At 40.4% G+C, this 26222-nt stretch overlaps 1 protein-coding gene across 37 annotated transcripts in view; it reads right to left on the bottom strand.

The window, feature by feature from the left end:
- The window catches only part of FOXP1 (forkhead box P1), a 544444-nt gene that overhangs the window by 192978 nt on the left and 325244 nt on the right, over window positions 1-26222 (bottom strand). For 3 of the 37 annotated variants that reach the window (XM_088662410.1, XM_088662411.1, XM_035106659.3), the window contains one exon: window positions 21485-21563. The exons of the other annotated variants lie outside the window; for them this stretch is intronic. In XM_088662410.1, coding sequence (XP_088518536.1) covers window positions 21485-21517 — 33 coding nt within the window. In that variant the 5' untranslated portion in view covers window positions 21518-21563. The remainder of the gene's footprint in view (window positions 1-21484; window positions 21564-26222) is intronic. 37 annotated transcript variants of the gene reach the window in all.

Raw genomic sequence — 26222 nt, 5'->3', positions numbered from 1 at the left:
GAAGTACACAAGCAGGACATGAGCACAAGAGCACTCTGTCCACCAGAAATTCTCAGCAACTGGTATTCAAGGGCATAGTGCCTCTGTCAGTGGAGGCAAAACATAGCCATCTTCGCTATTAGCTGTTGATAGTCTTATCCTCCATGAATTTGTTTAATTCTCTTTTAAAGCCTTCCAAGTTGGTGGCCATCGTGGCTTCCTATGATATGCAGAAGCCATGCTGGTTCTACTTCAGCAAGGTTTGTTCTTTTATATGCTTGGTCATTTTAGATTTAACAAGAAAGATGTTGAGCTAACTGGCCTGCATTTTCCAGGGTCCACACTGGACTTCTTTTTAGAAACTGGTGTTAGTCTGGCTGCTTTCTAGACTATGAAGGTATGAAGACTGGTCTTAGGGACAAATTACATATTTTTGGAAGAGGCCCAGCAATTTCACATTAGAGTTCTTCGTGAACTCATGGACGGATGCTGTCTGGACAATGATTTGTCAGTTTTTATTTTGGCTATTAGACCTAGAAACCCACAAAATGAACTTTAAAAGGTAGAAAATGTCTCCCATACTTCTGATAGTATCCAAAATAAGGTACAAAACCAAGATTGTGCAAATAAGCTCTAGGCAAAAAATGTGGATTATATAGTTTCCATCTTGGCTCATCCAAGATGCACACCCAACTAGTATGAAAACAAACAGGAAGGAGACAGTCTGCCAACCGCATAAACTAGTCACATCTCTAGTGGACTAGAAAGGCACATCATACATGGACTGGTATGTCTTGGCTATAGAGGTATGTAGTCTCTTCAAACAGCCGATAAAACTCTTATACAGAAGCTCCTCCTATGTCAGAGAACTTCAATGCACACACAAGGAGTTCATTCACCACAATGCCAGAGACAGCTCTGTGTGTGGATTTCCATTGCTTGCTATATATAGCTAGGCTCAATATTGCAGAGAGTGGTGTAATATGACCTCTCTCAACATTCTGCATGTGCAATGGAGCACCTGAGGCACTTTGTCTGAATGCAAAAGATCTCTATTTATTATATATAACTGGTAGTTCCTCTTCAAAAGAGAGGTGATGAAAAGGAAAAGGTGTGGGGGGGGACGACCCTCGAAACTATATTCTGGAAATGTAACTGCATTCTCCATATATACCATTAACACTCCTATATATAGTGAGGCTTTTAAAAATGGAGGCTCAGTCATTATTCATATTGTATTATTGCTTCTCCATTTGAGCAGACATCACTTGATGCTCACAATTAATGAGCTCTGGTCCTTTTTCTAATTAAGGAACAAAGATTCGTGTGTGCTGGATATAGAAAGCCACTGTCTACAAAAAGCATTTAAACAAGAGAAAAATCCTTCTAATTACCTTAAAATAGGACTTTTGATATCTATGAACATAATAGGATCAAGAAATTAGAGCACTTGCAACATCAGTTGCAAATAAGCTTTTAATAAACATTATGCAAAGGTAATGGCATTCTTTACTACCACCCCACCCCCACCAAATAATAGAAACTTATAGATATCACTTCTTACGTATTTTTTTGTAATTAATGTTTTGTAATGAAAATGCACCACATAAATTATATTATGACTATGGGACATCATATCTGAAAAGCGGAAAAATTAGAAGGTAGCTATTAGAGTATAAAATATCTTTAGACTACAGTCGATTAGGATTCAAACATGTAATTAAGAAAGTCAGAAAGATAACCTCACTTTATACAGTAATTAGGGCGGTTAGAAATAGGATACCATCTCTTAAAGTGTTACAAATACACCACACCACTAAATAATCCGTATTGCTGGGGAAGAATACTTGCTATCAAGGGCAAAGCTGCTATACGCTGAGGTAACAGCAAATGACAGACTGTTGTTCAAGTCCATTAGCTGCTATGTGATAGTAGCACATTCACTAGCCCACGACCTGTGAAAAATCTTAGATCTCTTTAAATCTTTGAATTGGATTGCTGCATTAATTCTTAAGAACTGCAATCCTTCAACCAAGTCAAATTACCCTCATTAACCAGGGGGGGGGGGAGAAACTGCCTCTGCAATGTTTTTTAGAAAAAAGATATTTATTACCTATAATCACTTTCCCTTACTGCTCCTATAAGTATTAAAAATGGGTGGGAGAAGGGGGGGAAACTTTGGGGGAGGGGAGAGAAACCCAGACACTATTTCAGACATTAGGTGGGGATGTTAATAAACTCCACATTCCTGTATGGAAATTAAAATGCACATAGATAAAGGTACTGGAACAAAGGGAATCTCAATTAATCTTGAGGAAAGGATAAAGATTTGGAATGATCTTTGTCTGCCACTGACACAAACACAATAGGTGGGGTAGAAATTCTCCCATTATCCGAGGCTTGATTAGAACACTACTTCATAATTAGGTATGTTAGAAGTATTGTCATCAACCAGAAGATTCATGTACTAACTAAAAGGTCTCAGAAGCCAGATCAAGACTTCTACTCATTAACAACATCTGCTATTAATGTTTAACTCTCATAAACATGCACAAGGGCATTCAGCATACAATAAAGATTTAAAACAAATATTTTGTTGTTCTGTTTTTTGCCCTTGTGGAGATCTGTGACAACCCCACAAATGCTGAGCACTCTTAAAAAAAACAACTAGGCAAGATAACAGAAGGGTATTTGTTCTTTGTAAGAGACAATCTTGCTCTTTCAGCAGGGTAGAATCATTTAATAGAAAACCCGGGGGGGGGGTGGAAAGAGAGAGAGAGACACATACATTCACAGTGCTCCCTCCCCCTCAGGCACATTACTTTGCAGATCTTTATTTTTAAAAGGCAGAAAATAAAAGCGCACACACCTCGAGTTTGCATTAAGGAGTGTTAGAATGAGGAGTGTGTTAGAATGAGGAGTGAGTTGTGGAAAGGGGGTTTATGGAAGGTAAATCATTACCCGACTAGATAATGAAATGCAGAGGCTAGGCCTCCACATCCAGCTACCACCAAGGCTAGTGCCCCTGCCATCCCCAATGATGTGAGAGGACAAGAAGCATGAGCAGCAAAACAACTGTGTAACAGTGTTTTTGCATGGTGCACAAATTAACCCCAATGGGAGAACTGTAGCCAAGGCCCTAGAATTTTTCCTTCCTTATTTTTTAATCTATCTATACAGTATTAAGTTTCTCTTAAATAGTATCTACAGCAGTGGTCAGCAACTGGAAACTGCTGGGCCAGATCTGGCCTCTGCGGTAGCTTTAACCTGAACAGGGCCAAAGGTGGCTCCAATCTTAAAAAAAAAACAAAAACCTTTCCTAAATAAAACAGAATGTAGCATTAGGGCCAAAACAGATGAGATGTGGTGTCCGTGAACTGGATCAGGGTGATGGCATGGTAAGACGAAGGAAAAAGTTAAGTCATATGTTTTGACCGAATGCAAAAATGTTGGAATCGGATAGTGAATCTCTCTCAAAAAAGAAGGCCTTGCTCTAACCTAAAGTAGGCTGCATATCAATAGAAGCTTCTAATATATTTCAGTAAACTTGATGGTTTTGTGCTTGGTCCAGTAAAGCATACATTGTATGATCAGATTTGTAGACTTAAGAGTCTGTATAAACAACTGTTCTAAAGAATTGCCATTTCTGCTCCCCGAGATAGGGATGATTTGATGCCAACATTTAAATATTGTGAGCATATATGGTTGTTTTTGGTGAAAAAAAGCTTGAAGGATATAAAGATGCATAATTTATTTAGTTTAGTTTATTCGTCAGGATTTATATACGGCTTAATACAGTGGAACCTCGGTTTATGAACACCTCGGTTTACGAATTTTCAGTTTATGAACGCCGCGGACCCATCTGGAACGGATTAATCCACTTTCCATTACTTTCAATGGGAAAGTTCGCTTAAGTTTATGAACGCTTCAGTTTAAGTACTCCGCGGACCGTCTGGAACAGATTAATCCACTTTCCATTACTTTCAATGGGAAAGTTCACTTCAGTTTATGAACGCTTCAGTTTATGAACAGACTTCCGGAACCAATTGTGTTCATAAACCAAGGTACCATTGTATAAACAAATACATCTCTGTTTACATAAAATTATAGAAAATATTCATTAAAACAGCCAAACTAGTTTGGTTATTGCAATTTTACCTATGTGGTTCCATTTCAATATGTGTACTTATATTATTTTCTATTAATTCCATTAAACCATAATACATTTATATTATAGTAGGATAGTAGATGCCAATATTATGCATATGTTTGACAAAATAAGCAAAGGGAACAATTAATAAGTACTGATAAAAATATAAATATGTACATGTAAACATTCTAGGTGTGTCTCCCCCCCCTGCACCCTTTAATTGACTCTTGCTTTACTTTTCATTTATCTCCAATCAAATAAGTATGAAAGACATGTTGACCATCTTTATAGGTTTATTTACATTCTCCTCCCCCTGACAAGAATGATTATTTGAAAAAAGCAGGGAGTCCATGTTCTTTTTCTACTACCGTATTTCTGCTGAACTCTCTTTATGAAGCCTTATAAAATTGAAATGTAAGAGGGAATGTGATGAAATGGTATTTATAGCAAAAGCTTCTGCTCGCCAGCATTTTACACACAGGCATGTGCATCTTCATTTCTATGCTGTACCTCTGCACACTCTGATGGGTCCACTGACTGTCTACTAGTCATTAAAAAGGGGAATCCACTCATCACATAGAACAGTTTTGACTGGGCTTGCATGCAGAGGGCTGGTATAATGGTTTTAAACATTTGATTTGATGCTCATCACCAATTGCCAATGACACACATCCTGGACAGGATGTGCCATTTAAACAAATACATATAAATATATACACACAAAAGTAAGCGCAGACCCACTTGGTTCCCTTGTACAGCTTGAACCCAACTGTTAGCTTGAATGTATGAACAGCAGAAAATGCTCAATGTTATAAAGGTAAAAGTCTAGCTGTTCTTACGGTACAACTCTATCCCGGGGAATTCAGTGCTGATAGAGCCAAGCCATGATTACAGCAAGGCCTTATGTGAGACCGGCTTTTGATGTGATGATGTTGCAAAGACGTGTCTGGGAGATATGCATACTCCTGAAGCTGAGACAACAGCAGCAGCAAAAACCTACTTCAAATGAGGCAGATGTGGAGGAAAGTGAAATCCTTAAATGTTATTCTAAGTGCCTTTAAATCTGGCAACCTCCTGGTTGGAAGACAAGGTCATTCTTCAGCTTTGCCAGAGGGAGAAGCTTTTTACTCTCCAGACTAGGACAGGAGGAGTAGGAAAACTTGCATCTTGCCTGTTGCCCTGGGATTCCTTTCTTCCAGTGCTTATTCAGGTCTACACCACCCCTTCTCCTTTCTTAGGGCTGCTTGCCTGCCTCTGAAACTGGAAGAAATGCATAGGAGGAAGAGGAGAGAAGGGGCAGGAGAGGAAAGGAAGAAGGGCAATGTTGCCAAGATGGAGGTAGGGATACTGTCTACCTGCACATGGGATGATGCCAAAAGGCCCAATGCTGAGAGTCCTCTCAAACCTGGAACCATTCCTAAATACCATACAATATTAGAACTTCAGAAAGCTGGAACTGAAGACGAAACCAGGATACAGTATTTCTCAGCTACTGCCCACAATTAAAGAGCAAAGTCATGGACTCAGATCCTATACTTAGAGCTTAGGGAGGGGCCTAGAGACTGGCTGTCAATGGCTACTTTAGTACCATGTAACAAAGATGCCTCAACATGATGTGTAACGTATGGGAGCACTTAATGGCTCCTCCTCCATCCCTTGGTTGCTACCCCCCCCCCTTTGTACCAGGCAGGCAAAACCAAAACTAATAAACTAATAATTCCTCAACTGGAATTCCAACCCCAACAATAGCTTTCAACAATAATGGTAATTGGGGAAGGGATAAAGCTCGGTAACAGAACACATACTTTCTCAGGTTCAAACCATGGCTTTTTTAGATAGAATGGGAAAGGCTCCCGTCTGAAACCCTGGAGGACTTCTGCCATTCAGTGCAGACAACGCTATGATTGATGGATCCATTGGCCTGACTAACTATAAAGCTGCTAGAGATGCTCCTATGTTCCAGTATATAGATATTTTCATATGTAAGGGTGGTTATTCAAGGGGATGAGTATATATGATTAGACAGGTGGACACATTGCGAAGGCAAGGAATGTCAGTATTAAAACTGGAAACTGTGAATGAAAAGCATGGCACAAGAGAAAGTGTATCTTTCATTGCACCAGCCAATGGTTAAAAATACAGTATACACAAGTTTTTGAAGCACATGTTCTTCTTCAGACATGGATACTGAAAACCAAAATAAAGTACAATTAAAAGTTGCCACATGTCCAGACAGTTGATTACCAGTCTGTGGCTCATCCAGAAATATGAAGCTCATGGAGAAATAACACTGTTAACATTTATTGATTACAGGGAAAACAGAATTTTCTGAGCATAATGAATATGTTGTTCAGTGGAAAAATAATTGAAAGATAAGCTGCATGCCAATTTTAAATAAAGTGTACTCATATGCTGTGTATAGAGCTTGCAGATTTTATTCCATACTGCTTTTCTCCTGTAGAAGCCCAATGTTTACTGCTAGCCTTCAAATTCACTTTCATATTTGCACCTGCAATGTTGTTTGTACATTAAGCATTTAGAATATACCCGTGCATGTATGAGTGTAAGACCAGGGGATGAAAGAACCATTATGTTTGCCTAAAATGCATATTTATATTATGAGAGTTTTGAAAAGTCTTTCAGAGCCGTTCTTTATAATACCCTCTGGAAATCTTTAAGATCACTTACATGAAGTAAGGTGCTCTTATATTATATAGAAGCCACAAGTGTGAAAGTTCACTCCACTAGTTTAAAGTTAGGCAATCATAATATATGTCACAAAGAGATTCTCATGAGCAGAGATATGCATTTCAAGGATAGCCTTTAACACAGACATGGACCGCGACTCCTCAGCTTCAACCTTTGAACAGCCTTCGGCGTTACCTTGATCATAGGAATTGTGGTTTAAATAGTTGCTGCCATCTTGGAACCAAAAGGTAGGTGGTATTAAATTACTAAATGCAATTTATTTTACTGCACAGGGTTTCCCTGCTACTGCAGGAATCCATAAGCTTTCCTATAGATAGCACCATACGAAGTAGTCATACAGATTGGTGGCTAATTACCTCTTGCCTCTGACCCTCCATTCCTGTTTGCCTAATCTGGTAATTAGCCACCAATATGTATGACTATGCTTCCCACCTGTGCCCCATGTGACCACCACCTTACCTGAGAATAGTTGCAATTGTGCCTGTAGGTCAGCAATAGCGTCGTCCCTACCTCATGAAGGGGTGGGACAAATTCCCTCTAACACAGAGCTTTCCAAACTGTGTGTTGTGACCCATTAGTGTACAGTGGTACCTCGGTTTAAGTACACAATTGGTTCCGGAAGTCTGTACTTAACCTGAAGCGAACTTAACCTCAAGCGAACTTTCCCATTGAAAGTAATGGAAAGTGGATTAATCTGTTCCAGATGGATCCACGAAGAACTTAAACTGAAAGTACTCAAACCGAAGTGTACTTAAACCGAGGTATGACTGTATCAGCTGCAGTGCATAGGTGTGTCACGCAAACGCTCCCCGTGCTCCTCCTGGGGTTGGAAAGGGGTTATTTAAACCTCCGGTTTGCTAGTAAAACTGAATTACTGTGTCGTGAAATGATGCATGTCTAAAAAGTGTGTCACCAGCATGAAAAGTTTGGAAAGCTCTACTCGAACACAGTGTGTCTCAACCAGGGAGCATGCCGTCCCAATGGGGTATACAAAGATCTCATGGGGGCGGTGATTTTCTTTTTTTTATAAAAAATGTACAACTTAAGTAAAAAAACATTTCAATCCATTTGAAAATTCAAATAAAAGAATTGTGGCAGCCAGGTTTGAAAGGTGGAAGGCTTGGATTTTTATGTCAGCTAGAAAGGAGCATGGGTAAAAATAAAATAAAAAGTTGAGGAATATTGTTCTAACATACAGTCATACCTCGGTTTAAGTATGCTTCGGTTTGAGTACTTTCAGTTTAAGTACTCCGCAGACCCGTCTGGAACAGATTAATCCCCTTTCCATTACTTTCAATGGGAAAGTTTGCTTCAGGTTAAGTACACTTCAGGTTAAGTACAGACTTCCAGAACCAATTACACTTATACTTCGGGTTAAGTGCACTTCAGGTTGAGTACTCTGCGGACCCATCTGGAACGGATTAAGCCACTTTCCATTACTTTCAATGGGAAAGTTCGCTTCAGGTTAAGTACGCTTCAGGTTAAGTACAGACTTCCGGAACCAATTGTGTACTTAAACCGAGGTACCACTGTATTTTAGTAAGCCAGAGTGATGTAGTAGGCAGAATGCCAGACTTGAACTAGGGGTGCCTATGTTCCAAACAGTGCTTAGTCATTAAACTCTCATGGGGGTGACTTGGGGTCATTCACACTCTTCCAGCCTAACCTGTCTCATGGGGTTATTGAACGATAAAAAAAGGGGGAGCATCAGTGCCTTGCGAACTGAATGGTGGAAAGGTGGAAATAGGAAACAAATAATTTAAAAGTATCGCATATCAGCCTTTACTTTGACTATGTTGAATTATTTAGACTAGTCCAGCCTGTTTAGACTTCAACTCATCCTGCTATCAGAAGTTAATTACTGTGAAAAATAAAATGTACTTGACTTATTAATCTAATCACCATAAAACAATGCAATAGCCTGAAGCAACTACTCCAAGTACTTCTAGAACCCTCTTTAAGTCTTTTTCCATACATCTTCCTGCACTTGCTCATCCAGAATATACCCTCAACAATGATATTCTGTTATGGAGGAAAGAAACAGAAAACAACTACAATGACCCATCTAGTTATAACCCTACTTATTTACAGGTAGCTCTTACCATGGACATGTGTTTCCAAAATTAAACCGTAAGGAAGACAATTCACAGGACACAAATAACCCATCCCATCCCATCCACAAATTTCAACAGAATTTATCTCCACATCCATATTTTCAGAGGGGGGTGGTCAGATTTATCTCCAAAGAGAATATAAGGATTCTCTTCACTTCTTCCAAAGAATTGTATTTTAATACAGGAGACCTGAGAACCAATAAAAAAGGCAATTTAACAATATCACTAGTGTGTCACCAATCACCATAAAGGCCTGGAGGCTCCAACATACCTACAATAGGTTTGCCACCCTGCTGGTTTTCAATTGACACCCTCCTCCCCATCATGTTATTATTTTTTTATAAGTTAGGCCTAATAGTGGTTTCTAATATTCCTGCTTCGCTCACAGCTGATGGCGTTTTCTGCTGCTAAGCTCTGTTTCTCAGAGACACCTCTGGAAGAAAGAGACATAGAAAGAAGACACTGGTTCACCACAGGTAAAAAAAAATGGGGAAAGTGTGATTTGAAATGGACACAAAGAAGGGAAGTGATAAGCCTGGCACATGTTACCAGTGCCTATTATCATGTGGGCTATATCACAGAGAATGACCATAGAAACTCATCCTGAGTCCCCTAATATACTGTTATCTGATGGAAACATGAGAAATCCACTCTTCCGTTGCCACCAATAGGGCTTTACTGATGGCCAGGTTTGGTCTGTAAGCAAGAATTGCACTTCAAAAAGCATGGGGGACAGGAAATGGCTAACAGAATCCCCACTTAATATTCACTTTCCCAGTGATTTCAAATTAATGGTCATAAAAATAATGAGCATGTTTAAACGATGCTTACCTCTAGAACATGTACCTACTGTGCCTACTCTGCACATAACTGTGGCCAGCTTCAATAATGCCCTTTTAAATGGATAACTGTTAAATTAATATATCTGCTAAAGGAATCAATTTTTGTGCACTCCAAGGTTATGTGTTTAACAGACTTCGATAATTCAATGAAAAACTGAGCTGGTAATGATTTGCAGGCTAAATGAATGTTAAATACTTCAAAGGATTGGACAAACAAGTAGGCAGCAACATTTTTATGGGTTCACTTCCTTCAAGGGAACTTAAAGAGCCTGCCTTTTTATTGCTGCGAATTCTAGACACCTTTTTTTTACCCCTCACCATCTGTTTGAAATATGGAGTAGACAATTGGTTTTTTGGCTCTGACTCAGGTGGTTGAAATACAGGACAAACAGACTACTGTATATAAGCTTTCCTCCAGCAATGAAATTTTTTATTAACTCTCTTGCATAGCAAACTCTGCTGCCTAGCTTCCAATCCCTACAGAATCATCAAGGAATGTGGCTAGTTATTAATTCTGGTGGTCAAGCACAGGGTGGATATGTTGAGACTTGTCTGCAATATGTAACCTCACATTTCAAAGAGCTACAGAGGAATAGGGGAAAAAATAAATGAATTCTGATTCAGTCATCATTCACATGTGTAGAATTCAAAACTAAATACTAGCTATGTACATAAATATGTCACTCTTCTCAAGAACTTCTAGCCAAGGAAAACAAATCCCAGAGTGGAAGGGTGCAGAATGATCATTAAAAGTCTTAACTTTGCCTAACCTTCAAGCTGTTTCCAGTCTACAGCAGCAGTACTTAAAAAGGTGATCTTGATAACTGTCACAGCAATAGTAACCCCAAATCACCTGGTCCCAGGGCTGATTGGGACAATGGAACCACCACCACATGCAAACTGCTCTCAGTTCCTAGCAGTGTGGAACCTGGTGGCGGCTTTGTCTTCCCTTTTTTTTGCTACACAACCTCAGCCAGTCTTGCTCTGCCCCTGAAATGCCTGGTTTGGGGGGTGGGGGGTCTTGCACCAACTTCTGCTAGTGGGAACACTACCAGCAATACCTCTTCAAACGTCTGCACCTTTAGCAGGCACCGCACCACCAATGGTAGAGCCTAACCCCCTTCTCAGAGCACAGATCAGGGAATAGGATTCTCATCTTACCAGCTATGTTACTAAAAAATGTGAGGAAGGAAAAAAACCAAAATACATTCGAAAATTGTTAATATGACAAAGCCTTCAAAAGTTTAGGTGTAACCCACCAACCACATGTCATCAGCAATGAAAAACCACTGCATATTTTAATGTATCAGAAACATGCACACTCTACACTTTCTTCCAAAGTTCCTGATCACCATGTAAGGTGTTGCACACTGAAAATTTGCACGGGTGTAGTTCCTCTCAAATGCATAGGATGGAACAGTAGAAGTTGCCCTGTGATGGTTTTCTTTCTGATAACTAAATGCAGATAGGATCTTGATAATTTTAATGGATATTTTGCCGCAATGAACCATGAAGGACTAATGGGGATGACTAATGGGCCAGATGTGGCCTAAAGAATGGACATTCCCCACCCCTGCTCTGTCAGGAGCTAGACAGGAGAGTGTGTCTTTTGTCTGTTCCTCTCCGTCTGGACCACCTTGCTGGGATAGGGCAACCATTTTGTGGTGGCTCTAAGTCATTCCTTTTGGGTAGAAGGTGGTGCTGGGAGACTCATGGGTTTTGACCTGCAGGATGCGGTCTCCTAAACTTTTCAACACCTACATGGTTTTTCATCAGAAATCTGACAACAGCTTGCTCTATAGCTCTTCTCACTGAAGGCAGACCTAGCAACCGAGATAGAACTGCAGTTCCTGTACAAGGGTTGGACTAGGTGACCCTTGAGGTACCTTCCAACTCTACAATTCTGTTATTCAAAGGCTGTGCCTGAAGATGACTACCGCTGAAACAACATTTGAGCTCTACTCTAAGGGATTCTCCAGCATGAGCCCTGCATGGAGCTGTCCAGGGTAGCACTGATGCCTTGCCTCACCTCTGAACTGCTGAGGTGATTGCTCAAAACAGAACACAATTGTCTTGCGGCTGTGAGGCTGGGAACCTTCTGTAGTACTCCCTGCATATTATTGAATCCTGCTTTTCCAGGATTCTAAAATGTGTAAGGCACATCCATGAGTTCAGAAGTCTTCCCACACGGTCCCCAACAAATGCAATGGAAACAATGCAGGGTGGGTGGGTGGGGGGAGACAGAAGTAGCATGTTCATCTCTGCTGCCTTCCCCACCCCAATGTGTTAACTCTACACTTTCAGATAACTCATGAATAGGGTTTTTGTGGAAGTAAGAAGCATTTATTTAAATTTCTATATATAAGTGGAAAATAATTTCACAGTGTTAAACTAAAAATACAGTGGTACCTCGGTTTAAGTACACAATTGGTTCCGGAAGTCTGTACTTAAACTGAAGCGTACTTAACCTGAAGCGAACTTTCCCATTGAAAGTAATGGAAAGTGGATTAATCCATTCCAGACAGTCTGCGGAGTACTTAACCTGAAGCGTACTTAACCTGAAGTGAACTTTCCCATTGAAAGTAATGGAAAGTGGATTAATCCGTTCCAGACGGGTCCGCAGAGTACTTAAAGTACTCAAACTGAAGCGTACTTAAACCGAGGTATGACTGTATGTATTTCTGCACAACACTTTTCCATCACAGTGATCAAACAATGCCATTAGAGTAATATAGAACAAATTTACGCAAGTGTCATCGTTTCCAGAGTCCCATGCTCCTTAGACTTACAGCAGCTGCTCCTGGACTCCTAGCTCCCCTTCACTGTCTTCCCATCATTCCCTGATGTCACAGGGGAAATAAAACAACACAGTCTCTGCCTCCTTCCCCATTTTCCTGACTCTCTCAGAGGCTTATAAGCCAACAGAGGAGGCTGGAAGTTTGCAACCTCTCATCAGCCCCATCCTTACACAACTGCAGTCTGTCTGGTAGGTTGGCCCACTTGTGAGCAAGCAGGTGGTCTAGCAGCTTTCCCCCTCACAAATGGTTTTATTTAACACAGCAACCCTCAAATCACTATTCTGAAGCATTTTCACTGACTACAAAATTTATAGGTGCTACTTTCAAGACCCATATGCCAGAGTAGATCTAGGGATGAGAGAGAATGAAGCTGCATTTACCTGGGAGTAAGCCCCCAATGAAATCAGTTGGAGTTACGTCTGAGTAGGCATCATAGGAATGAGTTGTTAGGCACTAAAAATTCCATGAAAATTAAATTACAGTTGCTCTTCGGAAAAGTCCCATACAACAGGCTCCAAATAGCCCACAAAATGAAATCATTCTTCGGCAAAGGTTGCAACCGCAGTATACACAGGCCCGTGGGAATGTCATGAAGACTGTGGGATTGGATCTTTAGTTGCTAAAGAGACATCTTCCTTCCTCAATGCATTTTAATCAGGCAAATGTTTTGCCTGCTTTTATAAGGTTTCGGCTGAAGAATATTTTATAAAAACCAAAGGCCTACCTACAGCGCTGCTTTGCACTGCCAAAAGCCAATTATGTTAGCATAAATAAAACTAAACAAACAAAGTCTCTCAGTGTCTCTCTTAACTTCTGGACTGCTTTCCCCAGGAATAAAACAACTCTGCCAAAGACAGTGTGTAAGCAGGCAAGAAAGTACATAAATTAATGGTTAGGTCTTACTCAGGCTGGTAAAATTTCCAGTGGCAGGTCCCAAACCTGTATAAACCTCATTTCCATCACAGTTCTGCCCAAGGACAAGAAGGACTATATGGTACAATGGACAGTATGTTGTGCTTGGCATAGAAGACTCCATTTTAATTCACAACTCAGTCATGAAGCTCACTGGATCCTTCTAGGCATGACACCAACTTTCAAACTAAGATTATTTTAATTATACTGAAATAGGCTATTAAAAGAAATAGAGCAATCATTTCAGTTCTTTAGAAGCAATATTTAATGTTGATTTTCCAATATACCATATCCCCTCCAAACTCAATAATAGCTTACACCAGGGTACATAAAGTCAAGCAGTGGTGAACAGACACTTCTAATATAGCCATTTTTTATACTGGGCATACTTTACAACAAGCCTTATTACCTTATAATACTTAAAACTTTTTGTCACTATTCTTATCACAGTTTAAACTTCTAAAAGATTACAAACTAATTTTTAATATTGCTCTGTAAAATAAGTCATCACTACATCAGCACATACTAAAACTGTGTATTTCTAAATGTATTATCCAAAATCAATATTCAATATTGCTACTCAAAACACCACCAAGTTTCTCTTTATCTCTGCTTTCTGCCTAACTAGGAACCAATGTTTCCCTTCAGGCATGAAACAGACCTAAAAACAGCCAGGTTTTGTGCTTTCAAAACCTGGGTTTGGCCATTTGTCTCAGAATCTGATGGTTGATACCTAACAGAGTCTAAGGGAAATCACCTCCCCAAATTGGTGGGCCTTTGTTGGGCAATTCTGCAGGCCAGTCACTCATGGCAGCCGCAGCAGAATGTCAGGTGGTATGACATTCAGGCCTGATCCCTGTGCCAGTTACAAGTTGGCACCCCGACTGGGCCCAGATGAGGCCTAGAGCCCTCACAAATACTTTATTATGGGCAATGTGCTGGGAAAGTCACCTTGGTTTTCCTGGGGCACCTTCACCCCAGGAAACAGCTAAAAATGAAATACCTAACCCATGTTGAACATGCAATTAATAATGTCTACAATATGGGCAGATAGGGAATGAGAATGAGCTGTTTGCTCTATGCAGATCCAAAAGGTGTACTGATTGTTCATTTAAGAGACAGGTACAGAACCTGTAGCCCTCAAGTTGTTGCTGCATTACAACTTCTGTTAGTCCAAGGAATGATGAGAGGTATAGTGCCACAACAACTTGAGGACCACAGGTTCACCATCACTGGTCTAAGGCACAGCTGGGCAAGGTGTGAGTGGCCCAGTCTAGGATAGCATGAGCCAAGTTCCAGAGACGTCTCTCAAAAATCAGAGAGACAGTTCAGTACAGAAAGGAAACTGGTTCACTTCAAAAATGCTGTGAATGTAGTATATCTTGATTTCAGCAAGGCTTTTGACAAACTCAACCAAGATATTCTTGCAGAGATGTCGGTAACCTGTGAACTGGATGAAGTAAGTGTTAAGTGGATTTGTAGCTGGTTGGCTGACCAAACCCAAAGAGTGCTTATTAATAGTTCCTCATCATCCTGGAAAAAATCCCAAACAAACAAAATGAATTTCAATAGGGTCAAAATGTCAGGTTCTACACATGCAGGAAGAACCAGCTACACAAATACAAGATGGGGGCTACCAGGCTTGCCAGCACTACAGGTGAAAAGGGTCTAGGGATCTTAGTAGACCACAACCTTAACATGAGCCAACAATGTGATGCAGCATCAAAAGAAGCTAATACTATTCTAGCCTGCATCAATGGAAGTATAGTGTCCAGATCAAGGGAAGTAATAGCCCCACTCTGTTCTGCCTTGGTCAGATTACACTTGGAAGATTGTGTCCAGTTCTGGTGCCACAATTTAAGAGGAATATTGACAAGCTGGAATGTGCACAGAGGAAGGCAACCCAGATAGAAGATCAAGGGTCTGGAAACCAAACGTTATGAGGAATGGACAAAGGAACTAGGTATGTTGTGCCTGGAAAAGAGGAGACAGAGGAGATATGATAGCCATCTACAAATATCTTAAGGGCTGTCATATGGAAGATAGAGCAAGCTTGTTTTCTCCTACTCTAGAGCATTGGACTCGAACAAATGGCTTAAAGTCACAAGAAAGGAGAACCCAACTAAACATCAAGAAGAACTTTTTGACAGTAAGAGCTGTTCGACAGCGCAACAGTCTCCCTTGGAAAGTTGTGGACTCTCCTTCCTTGGAGGTTTTTAAGCAATGTTGGTTAGCCATTTGTCATTGATGTTTTGAGATTGCTGCATTGCAGGAGGTTGGACTGGATGACCCTTGGGGTCCTTTTCAATTCTATGAAAATTACAACTATGGGGGGAATGGGGAAGCAATAATGGGGCGAGACAAAGCATAATGAGTCTGTAGAGCAACTATTCTGGCTGGTAAGCTGCTTAGAGTGTGGAACTAAGCCTGAGGCTGGAATGATCCGAATCCAGCAAGGTTCCTGACTATCTGATCCAGCTGGGCTGGACACCTTCCAGAACACCTCTGCAGAGCAGCAGGGATCAGGTCCTAAGCACTCCGTGCTCTGAATCACAAAAAGGGGTATTGACCCTGTTGCATGATACCCTGGTTTGAGCCTTCTAGTAGCAGGTCTCTGTGGAAGTCATGTCTTTTAGGTTTTTGTCTTTTAGTAAAACTTGACCTTCCTCAGATACTGCACTAGGCTTTCTTGATATGGAGCTATAATCCCTTCATTCCAGTGAACCACTGAAGACCTAAGCACCACTCATCCTACCCACCCAACACCAGGCCCAATTCATCTGGGACAGAACAAAGCATTTGTGTGCCAGACTGCACAGCAGGTAGGTTTTGTGAAAATGTTTTATGGACACATGGGGCGGGAAATGCAACCTTAAGTATCACATCCTTAAAAGGTTAAAAACACAATTTTAATATTGCTAGTCAGCCAAAACATCCCACATAAAAAAAGTCTCCAGCACTGTAACTTTTGCTGATCAAAAGCACGCAACAGCTACAGAAGGCACAAAATAACCCCAGAGCCTATTTCATCACTGTGGCACTAATTCAAGTTTTACACTGAGAGAAATGCATTCAGCTTAAACCGTGATCCCAACAGAGTAACACTAGTAGCGGCTGGGGGTTGGGAAGGAAGAGGGAGGAAAGAAGGAACTGATCAGACCTCTGGCAGCTATTCAGGAATTAGTATAATGTCCACTGTTGCTCATGTATGAACACACACAATGAATTTCTGTTCCCTCCATCATTGCTAAGTTTCTGGCTATCATTGACAAATGCATATATTCCCCCATCATGCTTTAGTGTGTTTTTGAGCCCCACGTTGCCCTCACTTTTGATTGTGTAGATGAAGTTGAAGTGCACAGGGTATTTACTGATCCAGTTATCTTGTTCTGTGACAGGCAGAATCAATCAATCAAGAGGCCAGCTTTGTGCTTGCATATTCCAGGCACATCTCCGCACTTCAGGATACGAGATCACAGTGTTATCCAGCCAAATTTGATCAACAAATGCAGTTCCCCTGTGCCACAGCAATCTCAGATGAAGATGTTATTATGTGGAACTGAGCAAAGTGATAAAGACAGTGCAGAGAAAGAAAGGAGGGGTGCAGCTGGGCCGTTCCAACTGCCTTGGATGCATTTGTTGTGTGAGCGTGCTGAAAAGCATCATTTTTCTAAAAAAAGGTTTATTTTAAAAACTAAACGTCTGCTGTATCTGTATGTGTCTTCTTTTTTTCACAAAACCAAAAAATAAGACCTCTCAGGAAATAACATATATTAAAAAGGGAAATCCTGGCATTTATCTTCCACCAATTAATAATATATTTCTGTGATGAGTGCATGTACTACATTTGCAAACTGTTGCACATTTATGGCATACCACACCCTTATTATAAAAAATTGTCTGGAGGGCAAAAATACATTTTACCTTATAACTCTGAGAAAATAGTCACACAGGACCCACTCCCCACCCCCACAACAAGCTGCCACCTGGTTGTGACAAGATGCATGCAACTGTGTCAGTATTTAAGTGCATTTCAAGCAAAAAAATGTACACCAGGATTTTATTTTGCCAATAGCTTTCTACTGCCCTGCAGTTATTTTACATTATTTAATCCAAAATACCATCTTTTTGAATCCACCTTTCTTTTGCTTTTTAAATCTTTAATGGGAGCCGTTGGCAGTCCAGGGGTACAATTATTAGATATCTACAGAAAGAAATTGAAAAATTAATAATACTTTCCTGTTCTGTACTACATATAAAATTATCTAGTCTTGGTGGAATTCTATAGATTCAAACAGGAACCCCCCCCAAACCATGGTTTAAAAAAATAAGATAAAAACCTTAGCCTGAATTAATACAGCCTACATTTAAATCTTTGCAGTCATCAGTTTTAAGTAAAGCTTGGGGGATACTGTATTATGTTTTCAACTCAGAAATTTATTTTAAATCATTTTTAATTAAAGGACATTTATTAAGGCAGCTTATGCTACCTACAGCCTAAAAGCCCAGGTAAAAGTCCCATAAACTAATCATACTAATGATATTAAAATTGTTTATTGCCTTTTTATGGGTTTTCCTACTTAAGTTACCATTTTTCACTACTATATGCAAAACGTGTGACATCATCCATATCAGTTTATTAGGGAGAGTGATATATGTTTTCATCTGACCTTTGTCTAAATAGCCCCTTAGCTGTGGCTGGGGAGGGGGAAGCCCCAGAGTAGTCTATCAGCAAGGGAGCAATATAAAAACAGCTACATCTATTAACGTTTGTTTTCCTTTCACTATTATTAAACTCAAAAGCCAAATCCAACTGGAAAAACGATGCCATTTGAGTTCCCTTGTCATCATGTGATAAGTATGAGAAATGTATGTGCAATAGCCAAATGGCCAATAGACAAAACACCCACTCCAAGTGACGTACTGTTTTCCATACAGCACAGACAAAATCAAAACAACGGAGCTGCTGCAAACAAAAACAAAATCACATTTCCCATAAGCATTCCAGACAGAGCAGGGGTTTTTTTTACAGGAAAAGAAGCTGGGAAGGAAACCAGAATATGAGAGAGAGAGTCCATACCTCTCCTCCACAAGACAGAACTTTAAGCAAGCAGGGTTTACACGCTTTGTTCTTAAACACACAACGGTTAACAGCTGCATATGTATTCAGTAATTTCAGCGTCCTGCACACAGACCAGTTAAAAATATTCAACAACTGGGTCCAGTTTCAATCTGCTTTCTCTGGCATAACGCCAGTAGCCACTTTGGTGACAAAACCCTGGTTTTACATCAGTATACATGAGGTCAGATCCTGGCCCCTCGATTTCAAACGAAAAGTGAAATCCAGCCCAAGGGACTGGTCCCATTCACAAAAAAACAGTAAGGTCGCAGGTTAGGGAGCAAAAGTGTGAGGTTTTTTGTTTTGTTTTTTTGCAAAAAGTAATGGAATGGGAACAATTAGACTAGAAATTTCAGTGCTGTGTGTTTCAAATAGAATTTCAAAAAAGGAGAAACACTTCAAATTGCTCCTTTGGCCATCTGTGGTGTGCCCGGTTAAAACCCACCACTCGATAAAATGGGTCTGTGTTATCTTTTTAAAAAATAAATAAAAATAATCATAATATGGCGGACTGCCGTTGGTGTAACTGTGTTAACATATCTGCCTCTGTAAAGTTATGGTATCTGTGCTTAGTGAGATACCTGGCAATAAATTGTGGCAGCATGGCGAGTATCAACAGCTGCATTTTGCTATTTTAGTTGAGCAGCATAGAGTATCTCCATCAGAGTGAATTCTTGTCAGCTGCGCTCTTTGCTAACACAATTCCTATGTTTTGCCTGGCAGTAAATGGACGCTTCTGCCCCAGCATCATCTAAACAACTCTGTTAACATTTGCCCTCAAGCGCCTCTCTCTTTGTCCAGTCCCTGTCTTCTAACAGATGTCATCCAAGTCTAATCAAGCATAAAATGGTCATAAATATTTCTTTCTGGTAGATTTCACATTCGCATTTCATGCAGGGACATGATATTTTTCTGCTACCTCCAGGGAGTACCTAATGCAAAAACCAGTTACTTACATTCAAGGCTCATGTTCCTTTACTAAAATGCAGCACATGTTCTCAGTTCAGAGACATAAAACACAACACACACACAAGACTTTATCTTCTTTTGTTTAACTGCCCCCCTTAAATGATGCACGCCACAGTTTACACTAAGATATACCATCGCTTCCTGTTTAATGTGAAATCCCCAAAGCCGTAATATACTATTCTTATGGAATTAAATGCAGTTGAAATACCTTAATTATTGCCCAAAAGAGATTTAGCTCCTAGATACTTAATTGAACTAACAAGCTATTTAACAAATGTGTGAGATAAGAAAGGCAGCTTTCTATTTTGGCTGATTTTATGCACAATTTTACAACCTACTTCATCATATTTAGTTAAAACAATAAAATGAACCTAGGGTATAAATTTGAGGTTCATGCCTATTTAGCAGATGAAAAAAGGAGAAAGATAAGTGTGAGACAACTGATTTCCAGTACTTAAACTTTAATCATTCATAGGGAAACTACGTAGGCTAATTAATTCTGTCTACTTAATGGAAGAAACCACAGCGAAATCATATTCCTTTCTGGCAAACTTCATAGTTAACATGTCAGAATGTAAAATAAAACCAACCTGAGATTATTTTCAAAGCCATATGTCTATTTGTTACTCTTTTCTACCCCTTCCACTGTTATGTTTGTCAAAACAGAAATCTTATACAGCTATTTAAAACAAACCACAAACGCTTAATGATACAGATCACAACAGCGAAGCTTCTCTTCGCTTCTCTTCTCCCCATCCCCCCACCTCTCCTTTCTCTGTTGAGCCTAATATTTGATTACTGTTAGTCAAATCAAGCTTTCAGGCAAATAATCTCCATTTTTTAAGTTAATGAGATGTGGTCATGTCGACAACAGCTTGCAGAAACTTTTGATTCCTGCAGGCTGTGCTGGCCTCTTCTACAGCAACTACTACTGTTTGAACGAGTCACATTTGCCAAAATGACTGATATAGACAAGTGCACATTTAAAAGAGGCACTAATTAAAAAAATACCCACTGGTGTCAATTTAAATACCATGAGAATAAACTGTTATAGTAGCTTGGCTACCATCTCATGGCTTTCTCAGAGCGCCTTTAATTCCAACTGAATGGAATTTTCATTGCAAATATACTCTTTGCATAAGAACACTTCCCCCCCCCCTCCCCATCATGGAGGAATTCAGGGTTTTGATATAATTAAACAAATTATGCTAATATTTGTTTCACATAAGCTATTAAACAAGCGCCCCAGAACAAGTCCTAATTGAGAAAGCTCCAAAAAGCCATACTGCTGAGATAAGCAGCAAATTTATATTGTTGATTTTAGAGCACACATTTACAACTTATTTCTTTATTGGAACTCTGTCCTTTCTATAAGATGCCCAGCTCTATTGAATATCACTGAAACAATTTTCATAACTCCTATTGGCCACAGTCAAATGTGCCCCACCCCACCAGTCCAAATGAATAGATAAGAGACCTGGAAAGAACTTTTCCAAATTCTTTTGACTTCTCAAAAGGTTTTTTCTGTTTTGGCAGGGAATTCAAACAGCACAGCTGTTCCGTAATGTAAGCTGATGCGATACCAAAAAGGGGGGGAGGGAACGGTCGGTGCTGAGAGGGTTATATCCATTTAAGGGGTTAAATATGCAATTACCGCTGACTAAAACCAGAGAGACATATAGATAAACAGAAGAAATGAAGTCCCCAGGTTCCATTCAGAAGCCTTCATCACATTACTACCAGACAGAAAACTCTTTAAGTACCATTTTCAGATGTTAAATCATTGTTCTTGCAGCACGTATTCTCGCTATTCCTGGGGGAACAATATCTGAAGACAGCGTGCTAACAAATGCAATCCAGTAAACAGGCATTTTCCCTCTTGTTGTTAGTACCTTTGTGTTCCAGCTCCCAGCTCTGTCATCCATGCCTTCTCTCTGCTTTGAAGTTAAAGTACTGAATGAGCGTTGTCATCTATTATCCAGAGTGTGCATGTAGATTATAAATAAGAAATAAAAGTGACTTTCAGTACACTGCTTTTGCATTAGCAAGTTGCCTTCTCTGTTACCTCCTCTGTCCTTCATACTGCACTACCAACATTATATTAGAATCCAACTTCAGCTCCTGCAGACTGAAAGGAACACCCTAGGAAAAATATGTACACAGCAGACACACAAGTTTTATTGCAACAAACAAATCCTGCCTTTTAAACAGGCCTTCAATTTAGCTTTAAATATAAATATTTAGGCCTTGTTTGCAAAGGTCCCTTGGGCCCATCTGAGACTGAAGTGGGTAGGGCTGGCTGAGAGGCATAAGATGGGCCAAGGGAGAGTTGAGTTTGGGAAATGTAACGATTAACTGGGACTAAAATATGGTGCATGAGAGACAGCAGACAAGGAAAGGAGGAGTAGGTTGAGGGATTCCAGGGCTTGCAGTACCACTGCTCACAAATATCAGAGCCCAAACTACCACTTTCAAGTTAATTAAAGGACTCTTCAATTTGCATTCTCGGACTTTAAACAACAGAACTCTATGAGTCACGCCAAAGTTTATTTGTTGGGGATAAATCTTTTTTTAATATTATTTTTTTAAGATTGATCAACTATTTATATTTAAAATCTTGTTTATCTTATTTATATTGAGGCATATGGAATTATGCATGGCAGATTTAATGCACAGCACTGTTTCAGATTACTGAAACTAGCCAGATCAATGCTTTTCTCTATATATTAAGGCCAGCTCCTCAACGTTTTGTCACATGTTAAATGTGTGAAGGAACGTAATCCACAAGAGAGGGGTTGGCTTGATCCATAATGGCTGAAGTCACCAGGCACGAGCCTCCAGCCCTTTCTTTTTACATCTTTCAAAGTTAACAAGCCACCAGCTAGTTACTAATAACAAAATGTACCATATGGAACCAAATTGTGGCATCAACTTTAGTATCCTCATATGTTTTTTCCAGTCCACTAAAAAAAAAGTTCTCCTCTGCCGTCTAGTTGCAAGAAAGAAAATTCCAACTAAACATCAGGAAGAACTTTCTGGTGGAAAGAGCTGTTCAACAATGGAATGGTCTCCCTCAGAGGGTTGTGGACTCTCCTTCCTTGGAGGTTTTTAAGCAGAGGTTGGATGGTCATCTGCCATATATGATCTAGTTGAGATTCCTGCATTACAGGGGATTGGAATAGATGACCCTCAATGTCCCTTTCAACTCTACCATTATATCAGTAGGGCTTACAAGTGAATTTAAACATGGTATTAGTCATGTGGAAACTGTAGCTAATAGTCTGAATGTGTGAAACTGCTAACAGTGCTATGCCACCACGAATTACTCCCCCTTATTGTCTCATGCACCTCAGGGAGGTGGCAAGAGACAGCAACCTCTAATTACTCATTATGGGGTGATGGAAGCATTCAGCTTAAATATTTTGACTCGCCCTTACCTAATGAACATAGGATCAGGGTGTAAAGGTTGAATTAAGTACATCAGCACAAATGAAAGCTAAATGGCACATGTGAGAGTTAAACTGACATCTGTTTGGACTTGTTCTTGCCACTCACTAATGTCTGTCATTCAACTTCATTGCAGTAACACTGAGTCGGAGTTTGGAATGCCTATTCATTTACTACACTAAAAAAAAATAACAATCCCAGAAAACAAGAGTTATTCAATTTATTTGATACACTTTGCTATGACTTGCAAAATTTCAAAGCAGCTACTCTGTCCCAAGATTTACACACCTGTCTTACAAGGACAAAAGGGGAGGACATGTGGGGTTTATTCCAATTTACTCTCACGACAGCCCTGTGATACAGGTTGGGGTTAGGGATAATGACCTGCTGAAGGTCATGGCTAAGTAACACTTCGAACGTAGCTTCCTCAGTCCATCTCTGACACTCTAAGCATCTCACCAGAATAGCTCTCATGTGCCTGGATTTTCTCGTTGAATGTTCTTCAACATCTACCTGCCATTTTTCTTCATTTAATATTTCATTTTTTAAAAAATGATTTTTATTGATTTTACAAACAAAACTAAACAACTACACAAACATACAATATAATACTGTCCCTTCGTTCTCCCTCCACCCACTGGTTCACCTCTGCCACCAGTGAAACCAGTGTGCTTTGAGCAACAAAGGGGTCCATTGTGAGCTGGGTTTAGCCTCCCCCCTCCCCCCTCTTCCCCCCCCTGCCACTGAGAGGACAGGAGTGGAGGAGTTCTGAGGATTGGATTCCCCCAACTCTTTCATAAGTATATCTTAACACAATACAAACAAAATACAAACATAATAGGGGAGAGTTTTAACTCCCCAATTCTTATTACCTTAACCTTATACTTGTGACTTCCTCGATGGTCTTCCTCTTGGTTTTCTTTAAAACAAAATCTAAAATTGATGGCGGGTTTCTATTTCAGATTAAAATCCTTTTCTTATAATATTAACTCAACCCTCCTCCTTTTCCATGCTGCCCTCCCACAGACCCCCTCCTGCCACAAGGGAAATCCGTGAGGCACAGCATTTCCAAGGTTCCATTATATCCCCTCCTTACCCCTCCGAGCACCCCCTGCCACTGAGTATCTCAGAGTAAGGAAAGAAGAGTAGACAGCTTTCTGCCTAAATCTAACTTATCTTACACAAATTTACATTCACTTAGATTCTTTCCTAAGCTGCTCTTATAATTCCCTCCAGAAAGCACAACTTTTTCCATTCATTATTGAGCTCCATCTCCTCTCCCTAAGTCTTTTCCCCCAATTGGATCAGCATTTCCATTAAACAAGCCAAAATTTCGAAAAACCGTCTTTCAATACCAAAAACAAAGTCTTTTAACTAAAATATTCACCCCACACCCATTCTTTCCCATGTCCATCTCCAGGCCCTTGTCCCCCCCTGCCCCTGTCTTTTCCATTCCTCCTTAACATCATCCCACATTTCACCCCCTCCAGGATCTTCAAGTCCATCAATCCTCAGATTCCTTTGCTTCTCAGTGTCTTGATCTGCTTGGTTTTCTTCCTTTTGATGTCCATACTTTGCTTCATCCCAAACATGTTTTTTAAAGTCCAAGTCCTCTTTAAAATTTTGATCCAGTTGTTCTTCCTGGCATCCAGATTCAATCTCCACAATCTCTAAAGTCAAATTTTCCTCTATGTCCTGGGCTTGGACTTCATCTTCGTCTGCTGGTGGATTGGGATGCTGCCGTTCCTTGTAAATATCCTCCCATATTTGCAGATAGTTCAGCACAGCCTCCTGGAAGGCTCGAGAGTACTTTGTTTTCATATTTCTTCTGACCGCAGACAAACAGGAGGTGGAGAACAAAGAAGTACTGGAAAATTCCTCTCTCAGACGGTCGACTCCATTTTGGCTGGTCTTTTCCTTTGTCTTTTAAACTCAATCACAACTCCAATCTTAAGTCCAAAATTAAATAATTCTAGCACATTTTCATCCAGTTTTTTCCGATTTTAACAGTACAATCAGTCCACTCAATCTTTTGACAGCTTGACAGCTTTTTGACAGCTGTCAAAGCGCTCTCCCCCTTAATGATGCTGTACCTCAAGGGGAGCCGGACTCGGGAGTTGAGAGGGTTCGAAAAGGTCTTCTTTCTCTCGGGTCCACAATCTCAAAAGATCTTTATCGTTCAGCTTAAGGTTATTTAAAGCGCCTCCCAGTTTTCCATTAGGAAGAGACCGACTTCCGTTTCTTTAAAGTCTCTCCTATTTTTCCAATTAACGAATTTAAAGTCCGTAATCACAATTTCACTTACTTTTTTGGAAGTTCAAATTTATTTCGGAAGAATCTGCCGCTTGCCGGGTCGGGACTCGGAGCTTCACTTCTCGGAGGTAAGATCAAACCCAAAATGGCTCCCGCGGTTCCACCCCACCGGCTCTCGATCGCTCTATTGAGCTCTCGGGCAGCGGGGGATCCGCAAAAAAACGGAGCAGCCGCTGGGCGCATAAGTCACCGGGACTCTCTACCCGGTGTTTTTACGGGGAATCCGCTCGCTCTGCGGACCTCCCCCCCCTCCGCGAAGCCAGGGACATCGGCGCGCGAGGTCCCTGCGTCCTTCTCTCCGCCGCGACAGACCGGAAGTTCCTCTTCATTTAATATTTCCATCCCACTTACCTTGTTTACTTCTGCAGTACAAAAGGTAGTGGCGTGCCCAGCCAAGCTTCTTTTTCTTTTTTATCACATTTATAATAAACATAATGGTACTGTATATTTATTGTTTTGTACACCAAGAATGATGGGTTTGATTCAGTGAGCAGGATCTAGTTGTCACTGAGATGTATCTGAGATGTTTGCAGTGCAAGGCGATGGGTGAAATCTACTCTTCACAGACAAAAGCACACTTGCCCATCGACTTGCTGCTGCTTTCACCCGTCTTAATAAAGGGCAGACAGAGTCTGCAATATTCTTGCTTGCATTGAGGTAGCATCATCAAAAAGCTGCAAGACTAAGTCTTGGGGAGTGGACCCTCTCCTTCCCAGTCTATACCCTTTCATTCAAACTGCTTGCTGCTGCTATTGCTCTGGTACTTTTGAGGCTGGGGTAGGACTGGTTGTCCAAAGTGTGTAGAAGTATCAAGAGACACCACTGCTGTAAAACATCACATGTGGTTATATTTTTCAACCACGTGGTGAG

Source organism: Zootoca vivipara, chromosome 2, assembly GCF_965207765.1.
Source record: "Zootoca vivipara chromosome 2, rZooViv2.hap1.1, whole genome shotgun sequence".
NCBI classification, from domain to species: domain Eukaryota; kingdom Metazoa; phylum Chordata; class Lepidosauria; order Squamata; family Lacertidae; genus Zootoca; species Zootoca vivipara.
The sequence above is the reverse complement of the archived record's forward strand: the minus strand, read 5'-3'. Positions and strand labels throughout refer to the sequence as shown.